The sequence below is a fragment of the Orcinus orca genome, chromosome 11 (genome assembly GCF_937001465.1).
Source record: "Orcinus orca chromosome 11, mOrcOrc1.1, whole genome shotgun sequence".
Taxonomy (NCBI): Eukaryota; Metazoa; Chordata; class Mammalia; order Artiodactyla; family Delphinidae; genus Orcinus; species Orcinus orca.
In genome coordinates, this window is record NC_064569.1 from 65,727,998 (window position 1) to 65,741,692 (window position 13,695).

General features: G+C 35.2%; 1 protein-coding gene across 24 annotated transcripts in view; it reads right to left on the reverse strand.

Annotated features, from left to right (window-relative positions):
- Positions 1-13,695, reverse strand: part of PPFIA2 (PTPRF interacting protein alpha 2) — a 475,585-nt gene that overhangs the window by 144,185 nt on the left and 317,705 nt on the right. For all 24 annotated transcript variants that reach the window (XM_049694321.1, XM_049694307.1, XM_033407163.2 and 21 more), the window contains one exon: positions 3,321-3,437. In XM_049694321.1, the coding sequence (XP_049550278.1) occupies positions 3,321-3,437 (117 nt within the window). The remainder of the gene's footprint in view (positions 1-3,320; positions 3,438-13,695) is intronic.

The following is a 13,695-nucleotide window of genomic DNA, read 5'->3' on the forward strand; positions in this document are numbered from 1 at the left end:
GCAGGAAGAAAGTTATGGATCCTAGCCCTGAACTTTTAATGAGGTAAAATTTAGTATTCTGAAAAATTTTTTATTAACCTGTGGATAATTATGTTCTTCTAGAACACCTGATTAAATCCATGGCACACAGAAACAAAATTGTTTCAGTTAAGCTTATTTTTTTCTTTTCATTTTTGTTTTCCAAATGTTGGTAGTAATTACACAACTTTTCTATGAGTAGTAGGCCTGTTTCAGAGTGTGCTTTTATGAGACTATTTTTATCGACTATTTTTATCAACTATTTTGTCAACAGAGTTTTCAAGCCACTGCCGTAAAACCTCTCCTGTTGGCTAATAACCCACCCTGACTATGTAATTTAAGTAACTTTACTGCCCTAAACAAAGGGCGATCCTTGTGACTAGGATTTGCAAGTCACTTTCTGACAGCTCCACAGCACCTGACAATAGTTTCATGTTTCCTCCCCAACAACCCCTTTGCAGTTTATACGCTAATACTACAGTCATCCTACGCTGATAACCTTCGCTACATAGACACTCCAAAATAATATTCTCTTTTCCTTTGTTTTAATATACCTTTTAAACACTTGTTACTGAAAAATTAAGTGTTAGGATTTAAATTACAATCCTATAACACTTGTTATTCAATGGTATTAACATACCTTAAAGAATCCTGTTAAAGGGGGTAATTTCAAAAAGATGATTTATAATGTTCAGGTGCATAATTTAGCAGTATTTATAAAGGGATGATAAAAATAATAATTAGGATATTATTTCAGCTTTTATCAAAAAATGTCAGCAGTTAGAAGATGAATAAATTCTGGGGATCTAATGTACAGCATGGTGACCATAGTTAATATTGTATACTTGAAAGTTGGTAAGAAAGTAAATCTTAAATGTTCTCACCACACACACACACACACACACACACACACACACACACGGTGATGAACTAATCTTATCATCATCATTTTACAATATATACTTATACAAAATCATCACACTGTATACCTTAACTTTACACAATTTGTAGAGCAAACCATCACATTGCACACCTGAAACTTATATAATCTTATATGTCAGTTATATCTCAATAAAGTTGAAAACAAAGGAAATATCAGGCAAAGAAATATGATATAAATAAAACTTTTAAAGTGCTTTCTTGAATCATCTAAGGAGTAATATGAATTAAAGCACAGTTTATTTATTTTTAAAATTAAAAAAAATATATGACATATACTTTAGGATTACATTGCAGGATAGGGGCATGATATTTTAAAAAATACTAGTATATCATTATTTCAAAGCATTTGGAAATCACTCTTCCTACAATTCTGGGAAATTAAAAAAAAGTATGCCGATAATTACAATGTTTAAAAATCTTTAGTTACATCTATAAAAAAGTGTGAGTGAGTTAGCAATGGCACAGAATTTCTCTTCTACACTGGCTGAAATGCCTTCACCGAGAACTGGAAGGCAAAGAAAGTTAAAGACAAGTACTTTAAGTCTTCAAATACTCAGAAACCTCCACGTATATACCACTATCTGTTGAGTCCAATAGAGACAAACATCATTTATTCACAGGTCCTCATCCTAATACTGTAATCAGTTTCTGAAAATTAATCTGACATGAATTGTCTTATATTCTATAATGCCTAAATATTTAGGGGTTATATCTTAAAAAAAATAATATTTGAACAAAACTACATGTATGAGTACACCACTCCCCAGAAGTACTAGAGGAATGCTTTAAGCACCAAATGGTTTGTTATCGAATAGACAAGATCTTAAGTTCTTTATGCCTTTGAAAGCATATTTCTTTAATTTTCGTCCAGATAAGCATAATATGGCATCACTATATTTTGAAGACTTCTAAGAAAAAGACTAGATGACCATAAAGTCCATTTTCGTACTCAAATCAATGTCATTCTGTAATTCTCTGAGGAAAGGTATAGCACTGTATTACTGATGACATAATTAAAATGAAACAGTAATAGTAAAATGACATGTTAGTTTCCTAAACTGAGGATTGTGTGCAAATGCCCTAAAGAGCTTGCTGGTTTATTTACTGAATTAATGCCAGTTTACTTATCTGAAGAAAAGAGAAATAAGTTTTATTCAAATTTGAAATATAGCTCATGAAATCTAGCTGTCAGATTGTAGCTTATTGTTAATACCTACCTTAAGATTTCTATAAAATACATTGATAAAGGCTAAAATAGTAAAGCCTTTAATGAAGAGTTGTTTGCTTCTCAGCCACCAGAATTGATGGCGGTCTCAGGAAATGTCTGGTTTACTTGGCTTCTTTTGCTTTTACAGTTGAAGGAGGAAACATACGAAGCCCCTCCATTTGTTTCAACTGGATGAATGAGGAAGGGCTCAATTTATTATGATAAGAAGTCTAGTGCTATTTGTTTTGTGGTACAGTCACTTGCTTCTTAGTCGCTATGTTTTAAAACCTCCTGATATTCACAATGACACCAATTTAGCTACCTGATTTATGAGATCTTGATGATTAAGGAGCTCAAGCATCCAGGGCTATAACTTGCAAATATCCAGGAGATGGTCTAAGTCTCATGCACAGGATGTGCAAATGCTTATGTAATCTTAATCTGATTCCAGACCTACCAGCAACTGCCCTTCTTTCTCTTGTGCTGGGAACAAGTGGTTCAGCACAGAAAAGCGCCAAACAGACTGTTGGTTTCCTTGGCCTGGGTCTATGCCCCACCCGAAAGGAAAATCAATTTCTTCTAAAAAACAGTAAAAGTCTAATGACTTCAGATATCTTTTAATGTAAATTTTCATCAACTGGAGTACTGCTGTAGTCTTATCAAACACATGGAAAATAAGTCAAATAAGATATTATAAAGAAGTTTTTGCAGTGATAAGCCACAGATTAGTCACGAATTGTACATAATATCACTTATAAATCAAAATTATTGTTACTGTATTTTAAACAGTCCTGGATATAGATTATTAATATATCTATAGAGATATATAGATATATTTAGATATTTATTCAATTTATAATTTATTCAATTATAGATATGTTCAAACAGATATGCAATTAAATTCTTTTTAAGAGAATCAAGTTAATAGCAAGTAATGAGGAATTACATATATGTGCATAAATCCACACATATATTATTTTTGAGAGAATCAAATTAGGAGCAATTAATGATAAAGGAAATAATAATGCACTTTTGATCAACAAGTCAAAACACAGTAATGTTTATTACATGAATTACACAAATACTTCATACTCCTGTCAAACGATATAGCAAGTAAACACTTCCACGTAAGAGCATGTCATATGTGTCATACCTTTTCATGGACTTTCTGGCCAGGTTCCATCCCTTCAAGATGTTCTGACTCTGTGGATCCCTCACTTGATGCCATTTTTCTTTGTATATGAACATTTTGTTCACGCAAGGCAACAATCTGCAAAATAAAAGCACTATGCCTTTAAAATCTAAAATAGAGCATGAAGTATAAGAAAACTGAGTTTACTTGAATGTGGCTAAGAACTAATGAATACAAACAAATAGTCAGAAAATAAACATTAAATTTTACTCATATTATTAGTTCAACAATATTTCTAAAATTTAAGCTAGCATTTCGAATAATATTTATAATATTTATAGGAACGTGAAATTAAGAAAATATTTTCTAGTTGGAAAATGTATCTATCTAGCTTGAGATGTTTTTAAATCAGTGGCATGATCCATGTGTTATTAATTCAGAAATTACTTTTTAATTTAACTTATGAAATGTAATAAAATTTGTATTAGTCTGAATTTTTAAAGTATGAAAGAAAGATAAATCAGAAAATTGACGACTAAAAACTAATTATGAGCACATTCATCTTCCCTAAGAGACAGCACATCTGCAATTTTAAAACAAGCAAATAAAGAAGCTAGACTTAAACAATTTGTGCTACTATCATGAGCATTTAAAATTAAATTGGTCTCATTGTCATTATTTTAACGGCCATTATTTTAGTACTTCTAGTCCAAATATAGTTAATTTACAGAAAAAAAATTCTCAGAAGGCAATTAATTCTTGCAAAATTTTAGCTCAGATTTATACACATGATACTTTGAACTAAGAAACAGATTCTCAGATAGTTGTAGTTTAAGTGATCTTAATAATATACAGAGTGGAAAATCACATTCTAGCATTTAAAAAATATATTTGCTATTTATACATATTATTTTGAAAATATTTTACATTATATTAATACCATAAATTATTTGTTTCTTGGCAAGTTTTATTATAGTATCAACTCAGATATTGAGTCAGTATTGGTTCTAGGGGAAATCAATGTCCATAGTATTTAGCACATATTAAGCATATAAGTTTAATATGATTCAATATTTATTGAATTTTATATTTATATTGAATATTTATATTAAATAAATATTGAATCATTAAAATTATATGTTGAAATTATGAGACCAACATGTCACACAGACAAAGAATTATCAAGTAAACAAAAGACATCGAGAGATTGGGTATGTGTCCTGCTGCCTGCCATTGCTGCCCACATGTCAATGATATATTCATGAGAAAAAGTGATTTTGCATATGACCTCCAGCAATTCAACACATAACTTATCATTTCTTAAGGGCATATCACCACATAATGAAGAACAACTCTGTAAAAGCCCTTCTCTCCTGTAGTACTGCAATCACCAAATAATTGGTTCCCTTACTCCCATCCTTGCCCATCTACAATTTATCATCCACAAAGCAGCTAGATTCATCTTTTAAACTTAAGTTATATTGTGTCACTCTTCAGCTTTCCAAAGAACCTCTCTGTTTTCCCAACTTGTTTAGCATAATTTTAAACTTCTTAACAAGGTCTGTAACACCCTACATGATCCCTTCTGCCACAATGGCCTCCTTTCTGTCCCTCAAACAGACCTGGCACTTGCTCACCCAGAACTGAGGAACTTGCTGATCTTCTTGCCTGAAGGATTTTTCCCCAGCTCAGACTACAGCTGACACAATCTCAGCTTTCAAAAGGCAGCTGAAAAACCTACTTCTCAGAGAAAGTGTACCTAGCCATTATACTTTTTACAATATATCTGTTTATTTTGGTGTGTATCTTACTCATTAAAAACTAATATTTTACTCCTTTATTTATTTACTCACTTTGCTTGTTTATTTAGCTAGCAGAAGTCCTAATGATATCTCATGGGAAAATAATTTTCAAAGGAATACATTATTGAAAACAACATTTTCATATGAAGCAGCACATCACATTAGTATGTGCAGGGATTTAATATAAATGTTAAATTAAATAATAAATGGATATAGAAAAACAAAGAATGTAAACCTAATTCATTCAGAAAAAACAAAAGATAAAGATTTACTGTGCTTGAGAATCATCAGACATTCCTCTCATGTTAGTTAGTGTAGAAATGAATTACATCAAAGGAAAAACAAGAATGAAACAGTCCCTGGATATATCATTTTCATATTACATTCTTAACATCTTTCTCTTGCATAAAGCAATAATATTATAATCAATACATAATAAAACTTTATTATGAATTTTTAAATTAAAGTATTGTATGCTGACATTTCACTAAGATAATATCCATGACTTAAATATGTTAAGACAACAGTAACAATAAATTTTAAAATTCGATGCTTTTTCTTTCATTATTGAATTAGAAGTGAAGAGAGACCTTTTTAAAAAATATTTAAACATCAAACTTAACTCTCAGTTTACAGAATAACTTCAATTTGTTTAGTAGTTCAGACAAATATCAAATACACCATGGTGCCTAAAATAAAGCAGGCCATCTATAAAGATTTACTGAATGACTCAGTGAAATGATAAATTAATGACCTTAATTAGAAAAGTCAAAACACCAAATTCACATGGAAAACCTTATGCAAATATGGTTGTGCCACCATATTAAAAAATTACAAACTTCCAGTTTTTCATAAAATATATACATGACAATTAATTCCAAGACAAACTTTTCAACCACTAACATGCAAACTCTACTTTTTTTAAAAAATCAATCCTGCACATTAGATTTTTGAAACTGGAGAATTGATGCAGGATCCTCTACATTCTCTATCATTCTAATATGATTATATTCTGTTCTATTTTTGCTCACTAACAAATTATCCTGGGTAGTTATGAAAGCAAAGCTTCAGCATCTGATTTTATTGTAGGTGTTAATAAGCTTGATTCTTCTTCCTTTCACACCGGGGAAAGTGAGAGGTTCTCTCCTGCGAATACAACTTTGGGGGTTGGGTCTGCTCTTCTGTGTGTTCAAAAGCACAGTGAAGGTCACCTAGAAATCTGTAGCTGAAGGTAGCACAGGCCTCTTTAGGAAATTCTCCCAGCTGGCTTGACAAAGGAATGCAGTAGGTGGCTTCAGAAGTGGTTTACAAATATAGCAAGCAGAATGAAAGTGGCTGATAGCCTTAAAACATTCTCTGGGCTCTACTGACAGAAAACGCTGTTAAAGGGAGGGCTCAAGTGACTTGTCGAGAATAGTTAAGTAGGACTGGATCCCTCACTGTTAAACAGCATGACCTATTACAAATAGGATGGCGTGGTGGTTAGGACAAATCACTTCTGGGGAGTCTCTGTTGCTTACTCAGTTGTGACATAAATGCAACAATGCACTGGAAACCCACTATGTGCCAAGAACTGTGTTGAACTATTTTAACCTGCAAATTAGGTCTTATGATCCACATTTAACAAGTGATTAAACTGAGATAAAGAGAATTTAATGAGAACTAAGGAATCAAACAAAAGTCCTTATCTTTATACCTTGTACTATGTCACATTGTCTCACATGGCTTTGCATTTGGGCTCTATTAAGTCAGGGGAAGTTAATGGTGGGTGAGGATGGGAAGGAAGCATTTCCTTTCCAAGCACTGCTACCCTCCCACCTTGGAATCCTTTGTACTTCATTGAAGTATGGACCCCTCCCTGGACAGATTCACATATAGGCAGAATTTTGCATGCATTTCCACACATACCAATCCACTGAGGCCCATGGAACACTGGTCAAGAGAAACTTTCTACAGTCATTTTAACTGATCAACCATGATTTGTCAAGTGTTTGTCGACATTTGCTTTAAAATGTCCAGAATTCATTCATATTCCTTTTGGTGACAACATCTTACATTTTCACTGGGGAATTTTCCTTCCCCACTCTAATCTTAGAGAGACTGTCAATCAGGGGGCCAGACTCATGGCCAATGGGTGGGCACATGATCTAAGCCAGGGCAGTTAGAACATTCCTTGAGAGAAATTTCTGGCAGAGATATGGGGGAAGAGTCTCCTTTCTACTATGGAACGTAAGCTGGTGGGATATGATCAGAGTTCTGTTTGCCATCAGTTCCTCCTCATAGAGAAGCAGGTAGAAAAGCTGGAGCCCTGACGAATTACTTCTGCTGCTGATTTTAGCCATAAATCAACTCTATCCCTGGCATTTCAGTAAAATAAGCCCAAAATTTCCCCTCTGTGCTCAAACTTGTTTGGATTCGTTTTCTGTCATTTGCAACTAAAAGTGTCTTTGCACTTATTTGGGAGGTGGAAATGTGCCCTTCTGGCCAACCCGAGCCAGGTACTTCCCAGACACCTCTCCTGATCCTGGAGGTCCATATGTTACAGAGATTTGGGGTGTGTTTATTTAAAAAAAGACACATACAACCCATGGAGGTGGGGTGGAATTTGGGGATCAACCGTTAACAAGTTCACATCTGATATTACTCAGCCATAAAAGAAGAATGAAATAATGCCATTTGCAGCAACATGGATGGACCTAGAGATTGTCATACTGAGTGAAGTTAGTCAGACAGAGAAAGAGAAATATCGTATGATATCGCTTATATGAGGACTCTAAAAAGAAACGATGCAAATGAATGTATTTACAAAACAGAAACAGACTCACAGATTTAGAGACCGAACTTATGGTTGCCGGGGGTGGGGGGGTGAAGGGTGGAAGGGATAGTTAGGGAGTCTGGGATGGATATGTACACACTACTATATTTAAAAAGGATAACCAAAAGAACCTACTGTATAGCACAGGGACCTCTGCTGAATGTTATGTGGCAGTCTGGATGGGAGGGGAGTCTGGGGGAGAATGGATACATGTATATATATGGCTGAGTAGCTTGGCTGTGCGCCTGAAACTATCAGAACATTGCTTATCGGCTATACTCCAACACAAAGTAAAAAGTTTTTTTTTTTTTTTAAATCTGGGGCAAAAAAAAAAAAAAAGAGTTCTTTAGAAAAAAAGAATACATGAGGGTGTACCAGTACTCATTCAGGCTAGTCAAGGTGACAAGGAGGAGGAAAAAAAAAAAAGAAGAAGATAAAAGAATGACAGGTGACTCAAAAAGCTAACGTACTTCAGCTAAAACTCTGGCATCTGTGTGATTCTTGCTCTCTGGCTTATTGCTTTGCCTGGACCCTTCTTCGTGTTTCCTGATAGCTCATTAAGCTTCTGACAGCCTGACTCACTGCTTCTAGGCACTCCCAAACCCATTATATTCCCAAGGCAGCCTTCCAAGTTTTTTTCTTTAAACCTTTGCCTCTGTCAGGTTGTTTTTGGCTCTTATCAATCTCTGACAAGCTCTGAGCTCACACAGTGGACTACTGGTGGTCTTGGTGGCCAGTCTTCTAGTCAGGAAAATTCCCCAGCCGCCATCCCTTTTTCTACCAGACTATTTCAGGGTTTCTAGTATGTCTTGCAACAGACTCTCTTCTATCCTCTTTCTTTGAAAAACAGTTTTCCTTGATGACCTGGAGAGATTCATTCATTTCACATACATTCATTGATATTTCACTGATGATATATCAGGTATTAGGAAAATTAATAGGGGGAAAAGGCAAAGTTCTTTAATTCATTCTTGTTGGGTGAGACAAACTACAAACAAAAATAAGTGGAATACATTTTTAAATGGCGATAATTGCAAAGGGAAAATTAAAGCAAGGGAGGGATGCTATGAGGTGCAGTTTAATTAGGAATTAGGTGATTTCTGAGTATAGACCTGAAGATGAGAGGCAGGAAGCAATGTGGCTATCTGGGAGAAAAACTTTCCAGGCAGAGAGTTCAGAAAATGAAATTCATTATTGAAAACAAAAGTTTGAGATTCATAAAAATGTTTTAGTGAGTTCTTCATATGCTGTAAGATGTCCTCTTCAAAAGACAGCTAAAACATCACTGAAAGTTGACATCTTGGAAACTTCAGGTGTCAGGAAATGCACAGAAACATGTGATTCTTAAGAGAAATGTGATTTGGGAGAAAATAATAGAGTCTATTTCATATCTCTATATTCTCACATTTATCAAGTGTTTAAAATGTATTTTTTTTCATATTTTGTTGCTCCTTGTTTATTCCTAAACTTCCAAGTTTATCTGTGGGGTCATATCCCTTCAGCCTGAAGAACTTCCTTTGACTTTCTTTTACAGCAGGCCCACAGATGATAAATTCTCTTAGCCTTCATTGAGAATGTCTTTATTTTACTTTCATTCCTGAAGGATATTTTTTGCCAGATGTAGAGTTGTTGACAGTTCTTTTCTTGAAGCACTTTATTTTTTTATTATTATTGTTATTTATTTATTTATTTTGGCTGTGTCACGTGGCATGCGGGATCTTAGCTCCCTGACCAGGGATCGAACCCATGCCCTCTGCTGTGGAAGCAGAGTCCTAACCACTGGACTGCCAGGGAAGTCCTTTGCAGCACTTTATTTTTTTAAATTAATTAATTAATTAATTTTATTTTTGGCTGCATTGGGTCTTTGTTGCTGAGCGCAGGCTTTCTCTAGTTGTGGCGAGTGGGGGCTACTCTTCATTGTGGTGTGCGGGCTTCTCATTTGGGTGGCTTCTCTTGTCGTGGAGCACGGGCTCTAGGCACGTGGGCTCAGTAGTTGTGGCTTGCAGGCTCTAGAGCACAGGTTCAGTAGTTGTGGTGCACGGGCTTAGTTGCTCCACGGCATGTGGGATCTTCCCGGACCAGGGCTCGAACCCGTGTCCCCTGTATTGGCAGGCGGATTCTTAACTACTGTGCCACCAGAGAAGTCCCTAAAATGTATTAATCTATTTATTCAACAAATATTCATTGATCATTGTTCTAAATATGAGACACCACTGGGGAAAAAAGCCCTTCTCTCAAAAAGCTTACATTCTAGTAAATGAAGGAAACAAAGAAAGAAGCAGTAAGGCAACAACAACAAAATAACAATCATTTAATGAGCTCTTACAATGTGCCAAAAACTGTGCTCAGCACATTATATAAATTTTTCTTCTTTACATCATTTCATCTATACTATCTTTTCTTCCAAGTTTAAGATTTCTTGAGAGCGGACCCTGAGACAAATAATTTCACACAGTAGTTTATTTGGAAGGTGATTCCGAGAAGCATAGCATTCTTAAATATTCTTAAAAGGCCTAGGATGAGTCCTGGCCCTTCTAGGTGTTACTGGTTGTATGATTTTATACAAGTTTCTTAACCTCAAGTTCATGTTCCTCTGCTATAAAATGAGGGATAATAATACCTATGTTTTAGTGTGTTTGGACTGTAAAATACTTAATTGTATATGATGTACTGTAAGCATTTATAATGTAACAATGATCACCTTTATCTTCTTATTCATACTTCATGTTCTAGCTTATTGAAGGACTTGCAGTTACACACACCCAAAATGCCATCTTGGCTGTGAGTGTTTATATTCATTTGGAATGCTCACGCACAGAGCTCCTAAAACCCTTGTAAATTCCTGACAACAGCACTCAGGGCATCTTTTTTTCTAATGGGGGATTCTGGGTGGGCTCCTGAATGGGGGCTCATCGCCAGAAGGACCAAGCTGTGATTTCAAGCTTGGAATTTTTAGCTCCATCCACCATTCTCCAGAGAGCAAACAGGGGCTGGAAATGAACTTAATGACTGATATGCCTATGTAATGAAGCCTTCATAAAACTCCCAAAAGTACAGGGGTTGGGGAGCTTCCAGGTTGGTGAACATATCCACATACTGGGAGAGTGATGTATCCCAACTCCACAGGGACAGAAGGTCCTGAACTCGAGACACTCCTAGACCTCACTCTATGTATCTTTTCATCTGGTTGTTCATCTGTATCCTTTATCATACCCTTTAATAAACTGGTAAACGTAGGTTAGGTAAATGTTTTCCTGAGTTCTATGAGCTGCTCTAGCAAATTAATCAAACCCAAGGAGGGGTTAGTGGGAGTCTCTGATTTATACCCATTCAGTCAGAAGCACAGATGACAAATTGGACTTGCAATTGGCATCTGAAGTAGGGTGGGAGTGGGACTGAGCCCTTAACCTGTAGGATCTGGTGCTACCTCCAGGTAGATAGTGTCAGAATTGACAGAACAGGACACTCTGTTGGTGTTGCAGTGAATTGTTTGGTAGGGGAAAAACTCCCGTACAACTGGTGTTGGAAGTGCTGCGAGTGTAGCAGCAGTGTGAGCGGAAAGGAGAATCACAGAAGGTAGGACAGAGTTTTTCCTTACACACCCTTCCTCCTCCTAAACTCTTCTCAGTTATCTTTCAGGTCTTAGCTTATATGTCATGCACTGTGGGATGGGTGGCATCCCAGCGATTTAAGTTACATACTTCCTTAGCATTCTCCAATAACTCATATCATACAAATTATCACTCGTTAGCACAATTGGCTGTTAGTTTTCTGACTGCCCATTTTGACGCTGAGTGCCTTGAGACCAGAAACTATATCTGATTGATTATTTATTCCCAGTTCTTAGTAAACTCTCTGACAAGTAGAAAGCACTCTAGAAATATTTATGGAGTATTGAATGACAGCAGACGGTATGAATGGAAAAGTCCTATAGGGAGCTGGAAAAATTGGATGGAAAAATACTTGAGAATGTATACATGGAGAAGCAAATTAGTTATCCACATAAAAGACCATATGAACTTGAAGTCTTTCCTAAAGTTCATATTACATGATTCAAGGTTAAAAAGGAGCCCTGGGCATGGAAGAGCTCACTGGGGAAATACAGAAAGAAAAGAACAAGAAATATTGACATAGCCTTGTAGGATATTCACAACTCTCAGTGTGAGGAGGTGATGTAGAAGGCACAGACAACTGTAAAGGAGGATAGGGATAGGACCACGGAAGGGCAGCTTAAAGAAAGTCTACAAGAGATACTCTATAAATATAAAGTAATAGGCAATTTCATTGTGTCTTAAAATATTAAAAAAAAATTTTACAAGTGTATTGTAGCCTAGATAATATGATTGAGGTGCACTGAAGTACACACTGTGTTTATATGCTTTAGACTTAGGACAGATTGACATTAGATGGAAAGTGGAATTCCAAGGGTATCCAGAAACTTGTTTCTGCCAACAAAATTCTTAAAGTGGAAACAGAAAAGCAATGTAAATTAATTTAATTTTCACTTTTTTTCCTCTTCCTCATCTTTTTGAAAATGTCAATGTACGAGATATTTCCCTGAAGTTGGATAAGGAAGGAAGACAAATAAGGAATAGGAGTTTAGAAATTAAATGTATAATTAAGAACTGCTAGCAATAATAATAGTTGCTCTATGCTGAACATCAATTATATGCCACATACACGCAAAGCAATTTACATACATTATTTCATTTAATCTTCCCAGTAACCTTATAAACTGGGTATTATTATTTTTATTTTATAAGTAAGGGAACTAACATAAAGGGCATAAATAATATACTTGAGGTCATACAGAAAAAGATACGACAAAGGTTTCCAACCCAGGTATGATACCTTCAAAATGGATGGTTTTTAAGCATTATGCTATAATGCCTTTTGAAAATTAATGAAATGATTCACTGCATACACAATCCAAATATTTATCAGGACTACAGTTCTGTGGTCTGATAGCAGAAGAATTTATCTGCCCTGATTTGGCAAAACAATTTAGACACATAAGATGTCTTCAATTATTTTTAGGAATAGAAATCATGCTGTTTACATTATTTATCATTTTTATTTATAATTCTTTTGTGGCACAGCCATTCCAGTTTACCTTGAAAATTTCCCAGCTACTTTTTAAAATAAATCATGTCTACCATACTCATGCCAATTCTCAGATCTTCATTCTGATGTTTTTAAATTCATAGTTGCCTTTACGTATTTAACAACAACTTCCAGACAGTGCCCACATCTAATTAACAAAGATTCTTTTCATCTATTTTTACCCCAAACTCAATTAACAATTCCAAGAGTGAGACTTACAGAATTCTCACTACACCAACACATAGTTTGCTTCTACACAGATAACTTATTCTAATTTAGCTGAATTCCAGGCTTAGATTACACTGAGCTTGCAACATGAAAAAAACAAAGACAAAGCAACTAGTAGAACAGAAAGGATTTACAATTTACACTTAAGCAACTCAACTCTCCAGACACAATAGTTTGGATTTGTGTTGTTATATATTAATTGGGAAACCAAAAAGATTGAGACACTTATTCAAACAGAACTAAGGATACTAAGACAATAGCAATTTCACTTTCCAGCTCTGGCTTTTGGACGTAAGATTTATGAGCATCACTGAAGCATATTAAAGCCAGTGAAAAGCAACTTCATGTATTCCAATGCAGTTTGATCAGCTCATGTGTAACATTAACTTTCATTGTTTTTCAGTGAGAATGGATACACTGAAAACTTGTGAAACGTAACTGATCCAAT